This window comes from Microcebus murinus, chromosome 7 (assembly GCF_040939455.1).
Source record: "Microcebus murinus isolate Inina chromosome 7, M.murinus_Inina_mat1.0, whole genome shotgun sequence".
NCBI classification, from domain to species: domain Eukaryota; kingdom Metazoa; phylum Chordata; class Mammalia; order Primates; family Cheirogaleidae; genus Microcebus; species Microcebus murinus.
The window spans coordinates 42,329,517-42,352,007 of record NC_134110.1 but is presented as its reverse complement, the minus strand read 5'-3'; the positions used below and the strand labels follow the sequence as shown (position 1 = coordinate 42,352,007).

Sequence of the window (22,491 nt, the reverse complement as noted above, 5' to 3'; positions counted from 1 at the left end):
GGTTTGTTGTATTTGTACTTATATATTAAAAAAAAACTCTTTGGTTTAGCTATACTTCTTGGAATTTGAAAGTTTATCAGAAAAGTTTTATAAAATTTAGAGTAGTAGCTAGTTCCAGGCATACTGAGCCAACCCATGTTCCTTCTTTGGCTGAAGATAAATTACCAATTACCAGTGGTCACTTGGATTTTCCAAGGGGCATATATCAAGGCTGGTTTGGGAGAATCTTGGCATTTCTTATTAAATAAATGCCAGGCATCTTGATTCAAACACCAGAGACAGAAAAAACCAAAAAGAAAGAAAATCAATTCTGAGACTTTCTTCCTCCTAGCACAATCTTCTCCCTTTTCTCTAAAGATATATGATGGTGATCTCGAGAGTGAATTCAACAATTTTGAAGACTGGGTGAAAACCTTTGAGCTCTTCAGAGGCAAGTCTACAGAGGATGACCATGGTCTTGATGGAGACCGAGTCATAGGGAAGTTTAAGGCAAGTTCAATGTTCCAATGTTAATCCTCCCTATCTATAAATAATAATCAGATGTGACTCAATTCTATTAATGAAATTGTGTAAGGAATACCCTTAATCTTTACTCAGGATCCTCTCTAGAACCCCACAAAACCTAGCCCTAGTCTTTTAAGATATTTTTGGTTTGTGACTAGTGGATTGGAGCTCTATCTGGTAAAATATAAGGAGACAGAGTCGTTACCTAAAAGAACCACTGAACTGTACTTTTCTCTCTTGACAAAAGGTGTGACTGGTGCAAGCCTACTAGCTAGACGATTAAACTAGTCAAGTGACACAAGCCCTTCATCTGGCAGACCTACCATGCCAATGTCACAAAGCAGTAACCAGCATTTGCTATAAACCTACTGCATGCTGGGCCCTTAGGTTGCACCATAGTGTGTTGGAAATAGCATGGGAGTTGCAGTTTGCAAGCTGGATTTAAATCCTAGTTATGGCACTAACTAGCTGCATGATCTGGAACAATGTACTTTACCTCCCTGAGCCTCAGTTGCTGCATCTGGAAATATGAATGCTGCAGGCCAGATGGAATGAGGTAGTGGGGAAGCGCTAGCACAGCACCCCCCAATGTAAAAGGCACTTGGTGTCCTGTCTGTTCTGCCCTTCACATAACAGTCCTATAAGGGGAGTGTTAATGTACAACACCAACTCACTGGCATACCATGAAGAAGCTCAGATGCAAGCAGGTTGCATGAACTGCCTGAGGACATCCGACTGGCAAGGGTAGCTCCAGCCTGGGTCCTGCAGACTCCCAGGCTGTGCTCATGTCCCCAGCACTGTGCTCTCTGTGGATTTTGGTGGGACATAGAGGCATCTTGTGTCAATGGATTGTGCTTTCTGGTTCCAGGGCTCCTTCTGCATCTACAAAAGCCCCGAGGACTTTAGCTCCGAAGACAACGGGCAGCTGAGAATACAGCAAGGGATTCCGCCCAACCACCCCGTCAAAGTCCTGATCAGGGTGTACATTGTCGCGGTGAGCTGTCCTTGTGTGTCCTCAGGCGGTGCGATGGTCTGTCCAGGCTGCCGTAACAAAACACTGCAGACTGTGTGGCTCATACAACAGAAATGCATTTTCTCGCAGTTCCAAAGGCTCTAAGTTCTTGCTCAAGGTGCTGTCAGGGGTGGTTTCTGGTGTGGCTTCTCTTGCTGGCATGTAAACAGCTGCCTTCTTGCTGTGACCTTACACGGCCTTTCCTCTGTGCTCATCACGCAGGTAGAGAGAGAGAGATCTCTGGCATCTCCTCTTCGTCTTTTTGTTTTTTGGGGGCGGCCGGGTCTATTTTTTTTTCCTCTCCTCTTCTTGTGAAGACTGAGCCCTATCTGATTAGAGCCACACCACCGTGAACTTATTTAACCTTAATTACCCCCCTAGATCTGCGTCTCCAAATACAGTCACATTGGGGGCTGGGGTTCAACATATAAATTTGGCGGGGACAGAATTCAGTCTCTAACAGGGGGCATGACTGGTAACGTGGGCATTTCCCAACTTTTGGGAGGGGCGTATAAAGCTGCTCTGTGTAGTTTTACCTGCTCCCTGTGGTGGCCTGCAGCAGGAAGGGAACCGGACGGGACAGGAGCAGGGAGCTCACAGGCTAGACAGTTAGAGGGAGAAGCAGGGCGGGACAGGGCAGCTGCCACTGTGGCATTGTCCCCCCACGACTATGCCTCCGCACTATTGCAGTCAGAAATTTCATTTTGAATGTATTTCCAAGCAAGGTGTTATCTCCTCTAGGCTTCCTCCTTTCTGAGGATGAGAGCACAAAACTTTAATTAGGAAACTTTCGGCCTGATTGCCAGGTAGCCCGGGGCCAAATCTGACACCCTATCAAAGCAACTGTATGAACCCTGGTGGTTCATGGATTTGTTTTTATCTCCTGACCTTGGACCTGATTTTCACAATCGTATTTGATTGTAATAATCTTGTATTAACTCTTTGCTTACACTGTCTACCTCCCTTTTAAGAAACCCAAATGAAACATAAAATAAAAATGAATTCTTCATGAATGCTGGGGAGATTGAAATGTCCTTCCATCATGCAGTTCTCAGGTTTCCTTCCTCATCCTCATATCATCACTGCAGACACATGTGCCAGGGATCTTGTGGTGAGAAGGACACAGTCTCTGCCTTCAAGAAAGTCACTGTCTAGTTGGAAAATGAGGTGTACGTGTGAAGAGTCGCTGACAATGCCGGGTAGTCTCTATTAAACACCCACCCACAGGACAGTTGTGACCAGACGTTTTAAAACTTTGTTCAGGAGGTCACTTGTGCCTTGGGAGCTAATCAATATGCATTCCTCAGGAAAGAGAATATGTGTTCAAATAAATTTGAGAAATAGTGCCTATAATAATTCATTTTCCTTCCTAACCCCTGAAATTCACAAAGCTCATTAGCACATTCAAGGCTCTGAAAATTCTAGAAACAAAGAAACCTATTTAACTTTTTTCCCCATACCTTTTTTGCCCCCTACAGAAAATCCTACAGAACTATGGTTGTGTAGGACACAGCTTGGGGAAGCCAGAAATAGAGGCTATGAATAGTAGGGAGGAGAGGGAGAAGTTTCTGTGGACTACAGAGATTGAAGACGGATTTATCCTTAGACTTATTTATTCACTGGGCAAATCTCTACTGCACACCTTTTCTGTGCCTATGACCCTCTAGACAAAGGCCAGGGATGCAGATCAGGTTTCTGCCCAGGAGGAGGCACAGACGAGGAGAGGCTTGGGCTGGAACTTGAGAACAGGAGGGACGTGACAAACAGAGTCAGAAGGTGGCAGCCCTAGGTTGCAGAAAGTAGGATAAATAGACTGCAGTTACAGACAGTCAATACTTTTCATTGACATTTCTAATAGCGGTGATTGTGTGTGGTTTTTCCCCTTATACTAGTATTTAATTAATTAACTAAATGGTAAAGTTAATTTTAAAATCTTTTAATTTAATAGAACACTAAAAAATAAAAAAAAACTACTTAAAACCTTTATAAAGAAAGAATTCAAATTTCCCCACCTCTGTATTTTTTTCCCTTACTTAACAAGCTATGTTGGACATTTTCCAGATCAGTATATACAGGACTTCTTCATTCTTTTTAGTAGCTACATGGCATTTTCTTGAATGAATGTAATATCCATTCATTCATTTGACAGATATTAAGATGACCCTGTTCTATATCCTAGAGATAAAGTAATGAACAAGATAGACAGTGTCATTCTCTTCTGGAGATTACAGACTAGTTGGCAGTGGTGTGGGGATCAGGAATATATCCAGATAAACAAAAGAACAGATAAATGAACAGGTTAGTGTCAGAGATAACTGCTATGTAGAGAATTAAAATTGAGTGAAGTGACCAGAGGAAATGGGGACAGGCTATTTTGGGTTGTGTTTCTCCCCAGATAATCAACAAATAGCTTGTTTCCAATCTTTGCCTAGTAAACAGTGCTCTAATGAACATCCCTGAACAGATAGATGGCTTTATAGGCTTACACCATTTTTTTTTTTGAGATAGAGTCTCACTCTGTCTCCTTGGCTAGAGAGCTGTGGCATCAGCCTAGCTCACTGCAACATCAAATGCCTGGGCTCAAATGATCCTCCTGCCTTAGCCTCCCGAGTAGCTGGGACTACAGGTGCATTCCACCATGCCCAGCACAGCCAATTTTTCTATTTTTTAGTTGGCTAGCTACTAATTATCTCTATTTTTAGTAGAGACAGAGGTCTCACTTTTGCTTAGGCTGGTCTTGAACTCCTGAGCTCAAGCAATCCTCCCGCCTTCGCCTCCCGGAGTGCTTGAAGTATAGGCCTGAGCCACCATGCCCGGCTATAGAGGCTTACACCATTCTATCTGTAGGACAGAATCCTAAATGAGGGCTTGTTTCTCCCTCAGCTTTCCTCATTGCAGAGTTTCTCCCTCTTTTTAATATTATTCCTCACTGGCTTCCTACCTTGGCCTTTCCGTGGAAGGTATTTTGCTTTTGATAGTTTAAGATGTAGCTTGTCTGGAATCAGACTTCACTCTCAGAAACAGATCATCATTCAACTGGCCAGTGCTAAATGCAAGACTGAAGGGATCATGGATTCAGAGACCTTTAGTTCTGGGAGGACCTTCAGGTCCACCCATGATTTTACCCATAGATTTCAGAGAGACAGTATTACTTGCCCAAGACCACACACTGCTTAGAAATACAATCATCTGTCTCTTAACAACGGGAATACACTCTGGGAAATGAGTGAGTTGTTAGGTGATTTCATCATTGTGCAAACATCATGGAGTGTATTACACACACCTAAATGGTACGGCCTAATAGTCTGTTGCTCCTAGACTACACACCTGTACAGCATGTTACTGTACTGAATACTGTAGGCAGCTATAACACAACGGTAAGTATTTGTATTTCTAAATATAGAAAAGGTATAGTAAAAGTGCAGCATAAAAGATAAAAAATGGTACACCTGTATAGGGCAGTTGCCAAGAATGGAGCTCGTAGAACTAGAAGTTGCTCTGAGTGAGTCAGTGAGTGAATGTGAGGGCCTAGGACATCACTGTCCACTACTGCAGATTTCATAAACACTCTACACTTAGGCTACACTAAATTTACAATATATATATATTTTTTCTTTATTCAATAATAAATTAACCTTAGCTTACTGCAGCTTTTTTACTTTATAATATTTAAATTTTTTTAACTTTGACTCTTTTATAATAACACTTAAGACACAAACACATTATACAGCTATACAAAAATATTTTTTCTTTATATCCTTATTCTGTAAGTTTTTTCTATTTTTAAAACCTTTTTAACTTTTTTACTTTTTAAACTTTTTTGTTAAAACTAAGACAGAAATACACACAATAGCCTAGGCCCACACAGAGTCCAGATGATTGATATCACGTTCTTCTACCTCCACGCCTTATCCCACCGGAAGGTCTTCAGGGGCAGTAACATGCATGGAGCTGTCATCTTCTATAATAACAATGCCTTCTTCTGGAATACCTTCTTAAGGGCCTGCCCAAGGCTATTCTACAGTTAACTATTTTTTTTTAATAAGTAGAAGGCATATATTTCAAAATAAGAATAAAAAGTGTAGTATATTAAACACACAAACCAGTAACACAGTCATTTATTATCATGGTCAATTATATGTACTGTACATAATTTTATGTGCTATACTTTTATATGACTGGCCGTGCAGTAGGTTTGCTTATAGCAGCATCATCACACAAACACCTGAGTAATGCCTTGCACTAAGATGTTACGATGGCTACGTCACTAGGTGCTAGAAATCGTTCGGATCCATTATAATCTTATGGAGCCACTGTCATATATTTGGTCTGTCCTTGACCCAAATGTCATTATGAGATGTGTGACTATAGAATTAGAACTCAAACTCATGCCTTCTGTCTCCTGCTCCACCGTACTCCTCATCACTCTGAGCCAAGAGCTTCTTTCCACTGGGGAGAAGACTCCAGAGAAAGTTGAACGTGGGCAAAGCCAATCATCTTTCTTGTAACAGCAAAAGGAACTGCTAAAGCAGTGGTTATTAACCTTGGCTGCGCATTAGAATCATCTAGGGAGTTTTTCAAAGTCCCAAAGCCCAGGGCCCATTAAATCAGCACATCTGGAGATAGAACTCAGGCATTCCCATTTTTGAAAGCACCCGGGTGACCCCAGAGTGCAGCCAATGCTGAGAAACACTAGACCAAAGAAATTTTCCTTTTCTCCCCCAGGCATTTAATCTTAGCCCAGCTGATCCAGATGGAAAATCAGATCCCTACATTGTGATCAGGATTGGCAAAACAGAAATCAAAGACCGGGACAAATACATCCCCAAACAACTGAACCCAGTATTTGGAAGGTCAGTGGCCATCTGGGCTGCTTTGTGTTGCCCTTTCTGCATTTGTTCCTGCTGAGTTTCTGTGAAGGGTCGTGTGTGTGTGTGTGTGTGTGTGTGTGTGTGTGTGTGTGTAATGGGGGGGAGGATGTTAAATGCTGACTTCTGCTCTGGATGCCAGCCAACCAGCCAAGCAAACATATATTCACAGAGCAGAGTCCAACTCTTTCCATGATCCCCACAGAATTTGGTGGAACATACCTATAGTTTTCTAATAACCATTTCCTCGATCTTGGATTTAAGAGGCACTTTGAAGGTCACCGGATTCAGACCCCTGCTTTTGGGCAGAGAGGTGATTTCCTTTTTATGAACAAGGCAACCATGGTCCAGAGATGTTAAGGAACATATTCAAGTTTACACAGCTTACAATTGGTGGAGAAGGGCACAGATGTTTGGTCTTTCATCTCCTACTAAAGGAATTTTTTCATCATATCATTTTGCTGCTCATTTGAGGTAACCCTTGAGGTCAGAAAGGTGAACTGTGTCCCCCAGTTGTGTTTTGTTTTCTTGCAAAGTGTCCAAACCCATTGCATTCGTGTATGTGTCGGTGAACTAGGCATGCTCCAGCTCACGGCAACCCTACCACCCTCATTGATCCTAGGACAGGGTGTGTCACACAGTGCTGTTCCCTGCTTGAGTTTGTGCACTTGGCTGGCAGCGCCTTTGGAATTGAGGTGACCTGGGTTTCACTCTGCCCCATACAACCTATGTAACCTTCTGCAGATGATTTATCCTATTTTTCCTCTTCTGTGAAGCAGTAGCAGTGACACCTGACTCAGATTCCTTTAGCAGATTACATACATCGAGCACCTAACACATCGCCTATGCCAGCAACACACTACTTAGAGCTCATTAGTGCCTTTGCCATCCTCCTGGGTAATCATTTTAGCAATGGATACATCCTACTTAATTTATTTTTTCCTGAGTAACTAGGATCATGGTATAAAATCTCCATAACCTCATTTACACCAAGTCTGTGATCACTGTAGACCCTCTGACATTTGATCAGCACCAGCCTCTTATACCTTATTGCTCCTGAGGAAATGAGGCAATAAATTATCTTGCATGTCCAGATTAATGAGAATGACTAGAATGACAGTGCCCGGGAAACTTACCCTTGCTTCCCTCATGCAGAGATGACCTTTTCATCTCCTGCCATTTATGTGACCAGTGCTTCAGTGGGCGAAGTGCTCAGCAGTCATATTTATTAGCTGCCTTCACCACAGTGCCATGGATCAGACTGGTTTTACTACCTGTGTTATATGGCCATGGCAAACAAGAGGAGAGGGTGAGGGGATAGTCCCTCCTGCCTCTGGCATTGCAGGGCCTCTTCCAGAAGCTCCCTGGGTGTGGATGCTTTGCCGGATGTGTATTTAATCATTACTTGGGGACAAAAGTTGCCAGCACAATGCCGCAGTGTCCCAGCAGGGAGAGCGGGTGCTGAGCGAGCTCTTTTACCTGGCCCCGGGTCTGGGTAGTCCCTACTCACGACCTCACTGCTTTGGTATCCGTGTGAGGGTGTCACAGCCTGCACCCCTGGGTCCCCCAACACTTGTGCTGCTTCACCTCTCTTCATAGTCTCTGACATGGATGAGGTGTTCCTGGGTTTAAAGGCCACCTCCCATCTCCCCAAGGTGTATTTGAGCAGAGACTTACTTGCTCTAGTCTGGTCAGTGCAACATGCCCAGCACCTAGGACAAGGCCTGGCACACAGCAGGTGCCCAATAAGTATTTGTGGAATGAATGATGGATGCATGCATGGATGGATGGGCAAAACTCCAGTCAATTCTTAGCAGGATTTGATGGGACCCTGTCTCTCTGCATTGTCTCGAGTGAAACGTGTCTGCAGGCTTTGGTGACTCTTCTCTGCTCTCATGGTGTCCCAGAAGGTTTCCTATTGTCTCCACTGCCTTGACAATTACTCATAAAGAAAAATGAGATCCTAAGGAGTGGATCTAGGGGCGACTAAACGAGCTCTCCACCTCCCCTTGCTCACTCATGTCTGGGGTTGCTGTCCCGTCGCCATGGAATGCCCTTCCCTTTCTTGTCTACCTGCACAACTTCATTCACTCCTCACAATTATGGAGAATCCACCGTGTGTCAGCCACTCTGCTGGGTGCTGGGACACAGTGGGCACTAGGCCACAGTCTGTACCTTCAGTGCACCTGTGAATATTTAGAGAAAATAAATAAATGGTGATTACGACAGAGTGCCACAAGTCCTGTGAAGACACCGCAGGGCCCCTGACCATCTCACGGGTGTCGGGGGTGGAGGTCGGTGGGTGCTCTAGAGGGCAGCCCTGCAAAGTCCCGAGTGGAGGGAGGACGTGACACGGCAGGAACTGTGGAACCCGTCAGGGTTCCATCAGAGAGAACCAGCAGGAGACTGCGTGTGGTGCATGCATGTGTCAATTTCCTAGGGCTTCCTTAACAAAGTGTCAGAAAGTAGGGGGTTTAACAGGCAAAAATTTATTCTCTCGCAGTTCTGGAGACTGGGAGTCTGGTGTTGGCTGGGTGGGTTCCTTCCTAGGGCTTCTAGGGGGAGGTTGCTCTAAGCCTCCCTCCTGGCCTCTGGCTGTTGCCAGCCATCCTTGGGCTCTCTTGGATTGTGGAAGCATTGCTGCAACTCAGCTTTCATCACGCGGCCTCTCCCAGTATCTCTGAACGCTGTCTTCCCTCTGTGCGTGTGCCTCTGTGCCAAGTGTCCCCTTTTTATAAGGACACCAGTTGTCTCGGATGAGGGCCCACCCTAATGACCTCATTCTAACTTGATTACCTCTATAAAGAGCCCACTTCCAAATGAGTCACATTCTGAGATACAGGGAGTTAGAACTTCAACATATGTTTTTTGGGAATCTATTGTGAGTTCAACTCACAACAATACATATTGCTTTTGCTCTTTATTATGATATTATTGTTTTTATCATAAGGACTTACAACTGGTTACATGAGGCCCACCTAGGTTATCAAGGATAATCTCCTTTACTTGATCATAGATGTTAATCACATCTACAAAACACCCTCACAGCCACACCTGGATTAGTGTTTGAGTAAATAACTGGGGACTATGGTCTAGCCAAGCGACCCTCACACTGTGAGTGGTTTGCAAGTGTTTGTTCTCTCCAGTCAGGCAGTCATTCAGTGACAGACGGTGTGCCATGCCCTGGAGAGGGATAGAGGTGGTATCACCCTGTATCCAAGGGACCCACATCCCCATGGAGGAGGCAGGCATTAGCCAAAACATCAGACAGATATAAAATTGCGTGTGTGATGCACTCAATAAAAGAGAGATGCGTGGGCCCCAATTTGAGCCTGAATAATCGGGGAACTTGACCTGGGTGGGAGAAATGGCTAAGAAAAGAAGTTCCATGGGTCTGCAGCAGGGCACACCTCCACCTGCCCTCAAATCTCAGCTTAAGAGTCATCTCTGGAAACCTTCCATACTAACCTGCCCAGAACTCTGAGTTCCTGCCACCTTATTTAGCCATTTACTTATCTCCCTTCTCCACTGGAAGGAAATTGTTTTACTTATGTCTTAAACCCACAGTTCCCGGCACATAAGGACTGTGTAATAAATGTCACATGAACAAATGGATAAATTGAAGAATGAACGTATGGACAAAAACAATGGAGCATCTTTGCTCTGCGACTGAGGGCCTTCGTGCCTTCACCGCGCCTTAGTTTTTGCCCATTTCCTGATGCATTATCTTTTCTCAAACCACAGTGGCATCTAGAGATGTATCTCACTGACACACAAGTTGTTATTAGCCTAGTTCCCCGCCCCCCCCCCAGGTGATTAGAAGTCCTTTGAATGACAGCTTGTTAAAATTCAGGTGAGGTTAATCTGTGCACATACAGCTTGGGGAGATGGACCAGGGAGATTCAGTCCTCTGCCCTGGTTGCCAGGGGCAGTTAGGCACTTACTAAGTCCTTCCTCGATTACAGTCATGGCGATGGCCTGGAGGCTTCCTTAGGTACACCTCCAGAGTATCAATTACAGTTTAGAATCCAAATCGTAGAGCCTAGGGAAGCAATATATGCCTTCAGATGGAAGATACATGGATCGTCTCTTCCCTGCACAGTGATATCCATGACCCACTACAACCGCCTCAGTCAGTTACAATCACTAGAGCTGTCCAGCATCTCTGCTTCTTTCTCTCTGACGAGGGTTAATTGGCTCTGGCTGTGCTGCGATTGCAGTCCCTGCCACACTGGAGAGCGACTGTCAGGGCTAAGTGGGTCTGACTCTGAGGGCAGCAGCCCAGACAGGCCTGTGGACATGCAGAGGAATAACAGGCTTGCCTTTCTCCTTCTTCCTGCCTCCTCTGCACCCCTTGCTCCCAGCCCAGTCCATCCAAAGTGGCCAGAGTCCAGAACAGCTGGAGAAACACTGGTGTGCTCCTGATTTTGTTTTCAGGAAGGCATTTCCCTATAATATGGGTTTCACTCAAAATTTAATTCCCAAGCATCAGCCCTAATGCAGGAACCCAGTAGCATGGATAATCCATTGTCGCAGGAAATCCGACAGCCTTACTGTTCCTTGGGCCACCTTGCATTGGTGTGGTATCCTCGAAAGAGCACCTAGCTAGGAGTTAGGAAACTGGCATTTATCCCAGATTGGCCTGATTGATGATCTGTGGCAAGTCACTTCCTCTAGATTTCCATTTCCTTATCTGTAAAATGATAGGATTGGATATTGATTTCTGAGATCCCTTACAGTTCAAGGAAACATTTATTTACTGTGTACTTTCCATAGGCCAAGGGCAAGCTCCAGAAATGCAGAGATAGAAAGGCAAGTCCCTGAAAGACAGCACTCCAATCCTGCAATTCGGTGTTTACGATTTTCCATCCTCAGCAGGATTTTCATTTAAAATAAAGCCTGCTGGGATTCCTTGTGAAAGCAACAATGGAGGGGAAGGGGAATGGCAGTGTACTGGGCACCGGTTGAAAACCCGGAAGTAAAATATGTGTTTTATAGAAAGAATCTTGCCTTTAACCACCATACCAAATTATAGAGAAGATATTTTTATCCAATTTGCACAGAAGGAGGTTGAGGCAGATTAACACATTGACTGCTATGCTAGAAGAAAATAATTTTTCCTTGGGGCCATGGTGTTTTATTACAAAGAATAGAATAAAAACTTGGAAAACAAAACGATCCTTTCTAATTTAATGAAAAAATTGTTATTTTTTTATTGTTTTCTGTGAGAGTTATATGCAATTAAATTGTCAATTTAATTGTAACAATAAGAACATCGACAAATGAGATTTTTGCAAACCAACTGCAGGGTTTTGCCCGGGGGCTGCCCATCATGTAACATACATGCTACAGCGTGGCAGCCTGAGTTGCCTGTGCACCACGCGGCTCCCAAGGTAAAGAATATATGAGTTACATATGCTTCACGAGGCCCCAGGCTCAAAACTAGCATGAGTTAAATACAATTCACATGGCAGTTAATGTGTTAAATAACTTCCCCAAAGTTTTACAACCATAAAGGTTCAGGTTTGAAACCAAGATTGGAAATTAGTCCTATTTGAGATCAAAACCCAAACCCTGTCCATCATGCTGTCACCCTAGCTAAAGACTGGAAGACATGGCCCATGAAAGGGAGATTATTGGCTATTGGTAATTAACAAAGGAATTGGAAATCGATTGTACTTCAATGAGAAATTAAACCAAACAAATATCTGCCAAGTATTAACTGAGTTGTTGAGCATTTACTAAGTTCCTGTGAACAGCAGCCTAGCTAAAGTGAAGCTGGGAAACATTCCCTGTGCCACCAAATGTTGTTGATTCCTGAAGTCTCTGCTTGGACCACAGGTCATTTGAGATCCAAGCCACATTCCCAAAGGAGTCCATGCTGTCTGTCCTGATCTACGACCATGATATGATTGGGACAGACGACCTCATTGGCGAGACCAAGATTGACCTAGAGAACCGCTTCTACAGCAAACACCGAGCCATCTGTGGCTTGCAGAGCCAGTATGAAATGTAAGTTCTTCCTCCCATGGAGACACTGGGTGTTCTGAAGCCATAGCCATCAGGCTGTGGCCTCTGCATCCTAATGCTCTATCTTTATGGAGACCACCTTTAATCTCTCAAATGGGCTGCATCTCCACAGGGCTGGTTTGGGGAAATGCTGTTCAGTGCTCTTGGGGCTAACTGGGGCTGGGAGGCAGTGCTGATTTAGAACTAAGAGCAGGTTCTTAAAGAGTCAAGAGCTAGATTGTATGTGTTCACTCTGTCCTTGTGCCTTGTAGGCAGAGTTCTCTGGCAGGGAATGATGTTAGAAGAATGATTAATACAATACAAATGCCCACAATATCCCTGTTCATTAGTAACTAAGCACTTTTAATAACCAAGCACTTTACATGGAGTGTCTCCTTCAATTCTCTCAAACAACCCATTGAGGTGTTATTTTACAAATAAAGGAAGGATGGACCCAATTCTCACTCTTTATAAAGATGTTGAATTCTGCTTACTTTTAAAATACAGACTGTAGGCTATCAGCTTTATTTTTAAAAAATATGTTGTATCTAACATCATAAGAAAAAAAAAAAAAAAACCTTTACAAATTCCAGCCAGGAAAATACAAAACATTCACTAACATTTCATGGTGTAATTTTTAAAATATTTTCCTGAGTATAAAATAATACATATTCATTGTAGAAAATTTGAGAATACCAAAAGTACAAAATCAAAATCAAATTATTCCACTCAGAGATAACTCATGCAAAAATTCTTATGTACTTCCTTTCAATATTTTTTCCATGCTATTTTTCCCCAAAGTTGGACTCATACTATCCAGGCAGTTTTATAATCTGCTTATTTCACTTACCCTTATATCCCAAGCATTTTATGTCATTAAATATTATTATAATCATTATCTTAATAGCTCTATAGTATTCTATCCTATGAATCCATTATAAAATTTATATAACCCATTGGGCTCCCTTAACTTCAGGGTGTTTATATTTTTCTTCTATAATCTATTATAAATATTGCTGCTGTGAACATTCTCAACAGAAGCCACTGAACACCTCTTGATAATTCACTCAGTATTCATTCATCTATGTGGATTGCTCCTTTAAATGGAAATGTACGTTTTAAAGACTTCTAATGTAAAATAAATAAATAAATAAATAAATAAATAAATAAATAAATAAATAAAGACTTCTAATGTATATGTCCAAATGGCCCTCCAGAAGGGGTGCACTCTCACTGGCAGAGTCTGAGTGTCTTTATCCTCCAGAGCATGATTTTCAGACAGTCTCTCTTTCTGGCCTGCTCTTCCCAGAGGCTAGAGAGCCACTTTAGTTCTGGGTGTCTACTGAATCCATAGCCCTCGGGGTGTTTGCTGGGCTTTCCAGGCACCTGCGAGGGTTCCATTCAGGGAGTGATTGACTGGCTGCTCTCACTCTGACACTGGGGAAGGAAGCCACAGGCACGCGTGGTGCAGCCCTTGTTCGGAAGAATTTCCGGGCAGGGCACCTGCCAGGGAGCAGAATTCTTGTCAGGGGAGTTGCAACCTTTATTCACTGAAACGTTTTTTAATTTTTTTTATTTTAGCATATTATGGGGGTACAAGTGTTAAGGTTATGTATATTGCCCATGCTCCCCCTCCCATCTCGAGTCAGAGCTTCAAGCGTGTCCATCCCCCAAACGTTGCACATCTTACTTGTTGTGTTTGTATATACCCATCCCCTCCTCCCCTCTTCCACCTGCCCAACACCCGATAAATGTTACTCCTATATGTCCGCTTAGGTGTTGATCCGTTAATACCAATTTGCTGGTGAGTACATGTGGTGCTTATTTTTCCATTCTTGAGATACTTCACTTAGTAGAATGGGTTCCAGCTGTATCCGGGAAAATACAAGAGGTGCTATATCCCCATTGTTTCTTAAAGCTGAGTAGTACTCCATGGTATACATATACCACATTTTATTAATCCACTCATGAATTGATGGGCACTTGGGTTGTTTCCACAGCTTTTCAACTGTGAATTTTGCTGCTATAAACATTCGAGTGCAGGTGTCTTTTTTGTAGAGTGTCATTTGATAAAACAAGACAAGCATGCCTATTTCCAGAAAGGCCTGTGTGAGGCTCTGGGCTGACCTGGGTGACCTTTTCAGGATCTCCATGTCTCTGGCACAATGTGGGAAGACTACTGTGTAGCTCTGTTTTCTATGCCATGCTGATTTATTCAAATGCTTAAGCAAGTTAGATTCTGAGGAACCCAGTGTGCCAAGTGAGCAGACCTTGTCATGGTCGAGGCTCTTACGGAGCACTTTATTTGTAAGTTAATAATTTTTAACCAAACAGCTAGTTTTTAAGAGAAGAAAGTGTTGGGAAGATTTAGAAACTCACCATAAGGAAAATCACTGATTAGAGAAACAACACATCAAGACTTTCTGCTGTGATGTTGAATCCATAACATGATTTTTTTTTTTTTTTTTGATGAGGGAGGAGAGAGTAGGAAAGAAATGTAGAAATTGAAAGGATGAGCTGTGCTTTCCTCTTGGAATCAGTAGCAGCCACGTGGCTTTTCTACTAGCAATGGAACAAAAGTCACCTGCAAAGAAATGCATAGGGACAGAAAGCAGATTGGCGACTGCCAAGGGCTTTGGGGAGCGGGAAAGAAGAGTAACTGCTTTCTAGGTAGAGGGTTTTCTCTTGGGCTGTAGAGAACTTTCTGGAACTAGATGGAAGTGGGGGTTGCACATCATTGTGAATATACTAAATAACACTGAGTTGGTCAACTTTAAAATGGTTAATTTTCTTGTGCATTTTTCACTTCATTTTTTTTAAAAGAAAGGTAATTTACTTAAAAAACAAACAAGTAAACAAAACTACCTGCAAAGGATTTTTCTCTCAACCTGCCCAGAAGTCTTGTCTTTCATGTAAGCTGTATATACACAGAGGTATTTGACCAGAAAAGAGAGAAAATAAAAGCAAGCAAAACAAAAACACCAGCCTCAATTATACAGAATAGCAAGTTAAATCTGAAGGAAACTGTACAGATAATACTTAGGAAGACCTTTTAATGGGGACCTCAAAGTGTGTCCTCCCAGGGAGAAGACAGGCCTCACCCATCTATCCTCCCTCCCCTTTTCAGAGAAGGATACAATGCCTGGAGAGATACATCCAAACCCACCGAAATCCTCACAAAGCTCTGCAAAGACAACAAGCTGGATGGACCCTACTTTCACCCTGGGAAAATACAGATTGGAAACCAGGTCTTTTCTGGAAAAACTGTCTTCACTGAAGAGGACACTGGTAACTCCCTGATGTTGCTCTTCTTTTGAAAATCCTGATTCTGGTGGCATTTTTGGCTAGGGGACAGAGGGACATCTAATTATATAAGTAATGTGTGTTCATGGTATAAAGTATAGAAAAGTAAGGATAATGACAATCAGTCATAATCTTCAAATCCAGAGATAACCATGCTGCATGCTGGCGTATTTTCTTGCACTTGTGTGTGTGTAATGTATCACATTTTTAGAGAATTATAAATGTATTAAATACCATACATATAGTTTTGTACCATGCTTTTTCTATTTCCAGTAGATTATGATGATTCTCCTTGGTTCTTTGAAATGATTACTGATAATACTCCATTTTATGGCTAAGCCATTTATTTCCATTATGTTCATTTTTTGTATTGCCAATGCTACAATGAAGTTCCTTATGCATATTCTTGTGCATTTCCATTTCTACAGTATAGATCATAGAAGTAGAATCGTTGTGTCAGAAGGTAGGCAGTAGCCTTAAAATGAATATAACATATGTAATTGGGCACAACCCAAATTACCCTCTTAAATATCATATGAATAACTATCCTACCTTGACACGAAGAAGTAGATTTTCCACTTGAGTACCATACCACAAAGATCCCACAAAGGCTTCCATAAACCTAAGATGAGGAAAAAAAGCCACGTTTACTTTAATGATATGAAAAAATTCTTGCACTATCACACCCGTGTATTTGATGCTTAAAAATTCTCTCTATATGGGTCAGTACTTTTGATGCAATGGGCCCAACTGAGGACATGGCACAGGATGTTTTGATGTGATACTATCACTTTGATATCAAGACTTTTTACCTTGTCCTTTTGATCCCAAGAACCTATTGAAGGTTCTTTCAGTCAGAGTTATTGCTATTTAGATAGTGTAATAATGACACACTGATGAATTTCTGTTGAGAAAAATATTTTATTCACAATATATTGTAGTAAGCTGATTTGGTTCCTTGGTCAATATTCTACATTTTGTGATTGAACAATTATCTTTTTGAGGGGCCCATAAAAGTCAGAAATTATGTTCAAAAGATTAGTTCCTGGATGATCGAACTTTATGACAAATATTTAGTTTATAGATCACTTATTCATTCCTATCAATAATTACTGATTGTCATTAGGAAAAGGAGATTTGCTCTCTGCTATCAGGAGATTTCCTTTGTGGCTCCTTTTTTAAAAGCCAAGTTAAACTTTCCTATGTTGAATTTGGTCATTCTAAATTTTGTCAAGAAGATTTTATTCTCTCAACAATTTCTGTCTTATTTGGGGGGGTATTATTTCCACCGTGAATTACCTTCTTTGGTAGGGTGACAGATGAGAGACCGTTCCCTGTGGGCAGGCACTGGTAGGAGGAAGACCCCAAGCAGCCTTGTGAAGACAAAGGACACAAACACATACTGTGCTCACTTCACCACCTTGCTTAGGGAACCCTGATTTCCCAGGCCCTCTCACACTGTGATGTTAGCAAACAGTTTCATATCTCCAAAAACATATCTTCTCCAGACCTGGAACCCAAGCTTATGATCCGTAGACTCTGGAGGAATCTGATTTAGGGGGTGAATGGAGTCCCCTACTCCAGAGCCAAGACTGCTCTCTGGGTCCTCTTGTGAACCCATCTCAATTCCCTCTCTCTGAGTTTTACATCTCTTTCCCCTTCCCTCCACTCCATCTCCACCTCTTTCCATCCTCTCTTTTTCTCTTTTCTTGTTTGCTGTCTTTTCTCTTTCCCTATCCCTTGGTATATTTAAATAAACCTTTCTTAAGGGATGGGTTTAAAAATGCACCTGGCAGCCTATCACTGTGTCCCTGCAGGAACATGTCTAACAAGTCTCTTTCTTTGTCTTTCTTTCCTACAGATGAGACAGTGGAGTCCTATGAGCACTTGGCCCTCAGGGTTTTACGCTCTTGGCAGGATATCCCAAAAGTCGGGTGTAGGCTGGTTCCTGAGCACATAGAAACTCGGGCGCTGTACCACAAGGATAAGCCAGGAATGGAGCAGGTAGTCGGCAAGACAACTCTGGCCCCAATAGGAGTGTTCTTCCCCAAGGAAAGTGGTTTTTACCCTAAAAGTTAATCTTGTGTGCCTTCGAGTAATGGTTTTCATCCAAGGACAATTTTGACCTTCTTCCTCTAGGGATATTTAGCAGTGTCTGGAAACATTTATGGTTGTCACTGTGGGTGGGGGGTGCTACTGCCATATAGTGGGCAGAGATAAACAATGCTCCTAAATTAAACACCCTGCAATACACAGGACAGCCTCCCCACAACAAAGAATTAACCAGCCTAAAATGTCAATAATGCTGGGTTTGAGAAACCCTGTCCCAGAGTCAGTGTTGGACTTAGTACTTTTTCCTTTATATGATTTGAGTTATTAAACTCTTCAAAAAATCCCCTCATTTGAGAAACTTCAAAACCCATCTGAGGTGGGCATGATGATGTACCCTTATAGCACCAGCTACTTGGGAAGCTGTGGTGGGAGGATGGCTTAAGCCTAGGAGTTTGAGGCCAGCCTAGGCAACACAGTGAGACACCCATCTCTAAATTAATAAATAAATAAAATTTAAAATCCATCTGATATGCCTAAGACCTTGTCCAACACATATTTGTAACCACATAGTTTAGTAACCAAACACACAGTTTTTTCAGAGAAGCAGTAGGTGGTGGCTTACCTTGAAGAATTGGCAAAAAGAAGCTATATTGAAAACAAAAACAAAAAAAAAAAAAACTGGAGACCTGAGTTAGGAATCAGAAGGGAAGATAAATTTTTTAAGAGCCTTCCATGTACTAGGCCCTTTACATAAATTATCTCAGCTATTTAGGATGACCATAGAATTGTTTATCCAAACTGAAGCCATTTTGAGAGTGAATGAGGGTACCATTAATAATTAAGCTGGTACAAGGGACATACACCAGGATTTTCCTAGACAAATGGGAGTGTGGGTCACCTTCCTCTTATTCTTTAATACAGCCTCATGATGGAGTTATTATGATCTTTACTTTTAAGATGAGTAAATTGAGGTTCAGAGAGTCTAAGTAACTAGCTCCAAGTTACTCAGCTGGTAAGCAGTAGAGCTGGGATTTAACCCAGGCAGTTTGAGTCCTTAGACTTAGCTATGTCTAAGCTGGCTCTGTCCCAGCTCTGTACTCACCCACTGTGTAACTAGGGCAAATCATATGAGTCCAATGATAGTGGGACAGGAACACCTGCCCTGTTATCCCAGCAGTGTTGGGGGGTAGACCTAGCAATAGCATGTGTGAAGGATTGCGTTGAGAGGACAAACCATTATCAGATATGGAAGCTTATAGTTGTTCCCTAAAATTCATGCTACCAAATGTTTGAAACCTTTTGATTACTGGGATTTTTCATTTTGCTGCTTAGATATGGCTTTTTGATTAGGTAAGTATTAATGTATCTTTAGAGAATAAATCATTCCACTGTTCCCTAGATCTCCATTGAACTGGCTCTTGTCTTCCAAAATGTTAAACCTTTGCTTTCCCTTCCCCTGAAAAGCCTTGTTTTTTCCAGCCAAAGTCTCTCCCCCATCCAAACCCTGCATATCCTTCATGCTGTGGTAGAATCCCCCTCTCCTTCTTATATAATTTCCCCTGGTCATCTCAATCCACATTGATTACACTCTTCCTGAGCTGACAGAGTACTTAGAATGCATACAACAGAGCTGAGCATGGCATCCACTGGGGCTTCTCTCTGTGTGGGCTCTGAAAGCCCTTGCAGCCGGGTAAAGAATGATGTATGGAGTTCAAGACAGTGGATGGGAGACCCTATTCTGGCCCTAATTAGCCACAGAACTTCAGATAACTTCATTAACTTCTCTGAGCCTTGGTTTCATTATGTGTAAAAGGGGGAAATGGGGTTGGGTGAGCATTGACAGAGATAATAGATGTTACAGCACATTAGAAATAATGACAGATGGTATTATCATCTTTCTAATCCTTGGGAGTTTGTAGAAAGAGTGGGGTCTCTAGGGTTGACAGACAAGAATTGAATACAGATTCTTCTTGATATTGTCTATGTAAGCATGAGCAGGATGTTTTCCCATCTGCCGAACAGGAATAACATCTACCTAGTGGGAATATTGCAAGATTTCATGAGGTAATGAGTATCAGGTACATAGCACTCTGTCTACCAGCTAGCAGGTGCTCAGTAAGGGTTTCCTCACCCTTCACCTGCTCTTAGTTTATGCTCTAATTCCTAAAAAAATAAAAGTAAGTTCTGTTTTTGTCAACAGTATGCTAAACAACTATTAACATAAAGCCACCAAGCTATACCCAATATCCATTTCTAGTAAGGGGATCTTTTAAAACCATCTGTCTGTCAATTATCCACATCCCTACCCTCTCCCAAAGCTAAAGGAGTCATTTTTCTTAACAAGGGCCGTCTGCAGATGTGGGTGGATATGTTTCCCAAGGATATGCCTCAGCCTGGACCTCCTGTTGACATTTCACCAAGACGACCCAAAGGGTAAGTTGGCTGTGGGCCCCCGTAGTTGTAGAGACCATGAAAGTGGACAAAAGATCATGACATTTGATCTGCTGTCTGGCAGGTTACCTGGTAATTATAACCTCACTTCCCACCTGGACAGTTACAGCAGGGACAGGTGATGGCAGTGGCAGGAGTGGTGGTCACTGTCCTAAGACGGGGGCCTCTGAGCTTCAAGTTCCTCATCCGAAAAATGCTGGTTAATAGAAGGAGAATCTGCCCAGAGTGATTCATGTCCTGGGTGATTCTGAAGTCTCCAGCTTGCATGCTTGGTTCTGATGGAACCCAGAGCCTGAGTGTTGGTATTTCTGAACTTGGCAAATGTGAGGAAGCTTGTGGACCACAGCAATACTAGAACCACATGGACACCAGGTGACTCAGCTTTCAAGGTCATCAACCTAATGCTGCCTTCCCTTGCCCCAGGTACGAATTGAGGGTGACTATCTGGAACACTGAAGATGTCATTTTAGAGGATGAGAATATCTTCACAGGCCAAAAATCGAGTGATATTTATGTTAAAGGGTAAGATCATCCACAAACTCCATCCTTCCTTTTCTTCCCTCCTCAGCTCTTTAAACCCTGACCAAATCAACACCTCATGGGGGGACCACACCCATGCCCCACGGAAGGAGCCCATCTTACTCACCTGGTTAGATAAGGCCACTTTCTTTGTCAAATATTTGACTTGTTTGGTCATTTTGCTAAGAGTTAACTTAAGGAAGTATTTTTTGCAAGGAAATCTTATTATATAGACATCTTTCAGCTAAATGGTGGATACCTAAACTTGTTAAGTGACTTTCAAAATATATCTACCTTTAAACTGAAGGAGGTAGGGATTTGGTGCCATTGATGAAAGATGAATCTGTTTAGCAGATTGTGAAGCTAATGCAAAAGCTACTGTTTCTACCGTGCCGTTTGCTAGTGCTGCTGATTTAAAAAAGATACCAACCTAGGACCCAGGCAACGAAGCATTTTGTATCTCTCTCGTAGTTTGGCTCTGCTTCCTTTTAGCCACTAGGCCAGGAGGAGGATGAGGTGGTACAGAATCAGAAGAAAAATGGATTTAAATGGATTTAGCTAAAACTCATCTCAGGAGTAGTAAACTCATCTCAGCCTCACACCTCTTTGCCTGCTCCAAACAAGAAGCATCCTGTCTTCAAATGCACATTACCAATGCATTTGGCAGCCACACCATGTCCAGTGGTTCAGAATTCTAATTTCTTTTTCAAAATAACAATATAAGAGAAAGTTAAATTATTACAAAGGAGGAGTAATAGAATTAACGTGACCCAAAATAAATAAGATTTTTAAAAAGCAGAATTAAGATCCTCTGAAATTTCTGTCTTACTACCAATTTTAGAAAGATTAATGTGTCTTCAAAAAAATATTTTACCATGATTTAAGATATGGAAGGATTCTGGGAGAGTTCAGGTGGAGACTTCCAGAACACTGGCCTATTAAAATGTAGTGAAGGAGATGCTTATTCACTCTCTCCATCTCCTTCCCTCCCGGTCACCCCTCAGCCAGCCCCTCGCTGGCTTCCTCTCCTACATTCCAGCAAAGCGGGTCTCACTAAGGTCCCCTTGTCTCCACAGTGCTAAATCCAATGGTTTTGTTTGGCTTTTGTCTTTCTAACTAGTTATTCCTCACTTTCTAGCCCTCTAAGGAGCATTTGACATAGCTGACCACTCCTTCTTTTTGAAACACGTTCTTGTCTTAACTTCTGTATGACACATGTTTCTGGTTGTCCTCATATCCCCTTGGTGGCTTCTTCTCCGTGTCCTTTGAAAGCTCATTTTCCTTCCTCTAGCAGTTAAAAAGCTCATGGTATTGTCCTGGGACCTCTTCTCATCTCACACTATTTTGTCTCTCTGCCTTTTTCATCTAACATTCACTTAAATAAAGTGGTTCAAATAACCCATGGCTTCTACTGCCATCTTTTAATTTCCATTCTTGATGATTCCTGCTCCTTGGATTTCTCAACAGCACACCTCAAATTCAACAAGTATGAAACCAAAATGCAGATCTTACAACTCCAAACTTTCTTCTCAAGGGCGGCTTATCTCAGTAGCTGGTACCATCATCTATTCAGTGCCAGGAACCCCAAATCTACAGAACCTTTCCTCGTTGACTTCCCCGTTTCTCATGCGCCGTCAAATCTTGTCCATTTTCCTTCTCAAAAAGCCATTGGCATTGCCCGTCCTCTCCCTCTGCACCACACCCTGCTGTGGCCTTTTCCCCGCCATTGCTGCTGGGGCCACTGCAGTCCCAGGACCAGTGCCAGCCAGACTG

The 22,491-nt window shown here is 42.5% G+C and overlaps 1 protein-coding gene across 1 annotated transcript in view; it reads left to right on the top strand.

The window, feature by feature from the left end:
• Positions 1–22,491, top strand: part of FER1L6 (fer-1 like family member 6) — a 125,398-nt gene that overhangs the window by 88,255 nt on the left and 14,652 nt on the right. Inside the window, exons 30-37 of the mRNA XM_012743336.3 lie at positions 358–489; positions 1,373–1,498; positions 6,242–6,369; positions 12,226–12,396; positions 15,521–15,681; positions 17,558–17,700; positions 20,093–20,181; positions 20,623–20,721. Of these exons, the coding sequence (XP_012598790.2) occupies positions 358–489; positions 1,373–1,498; positions 6,242–6,369; positions 12,226–12,396; positions 15,521–15,681; positions 17,558–17,700; positions 20,093–20,181; positions 20,623–20,721 (1,049 nt within the window). The remainder of the gene's footprint in view (positions 1–357; positions 490–1,372; positions 1,499–6,241; positions 6,370–12,225; positions 12,397–15,520; positions 15,682–17,557; positions 17,701–20,092; positions 20,182–20,622; positions 20,722–22,491) is intronic.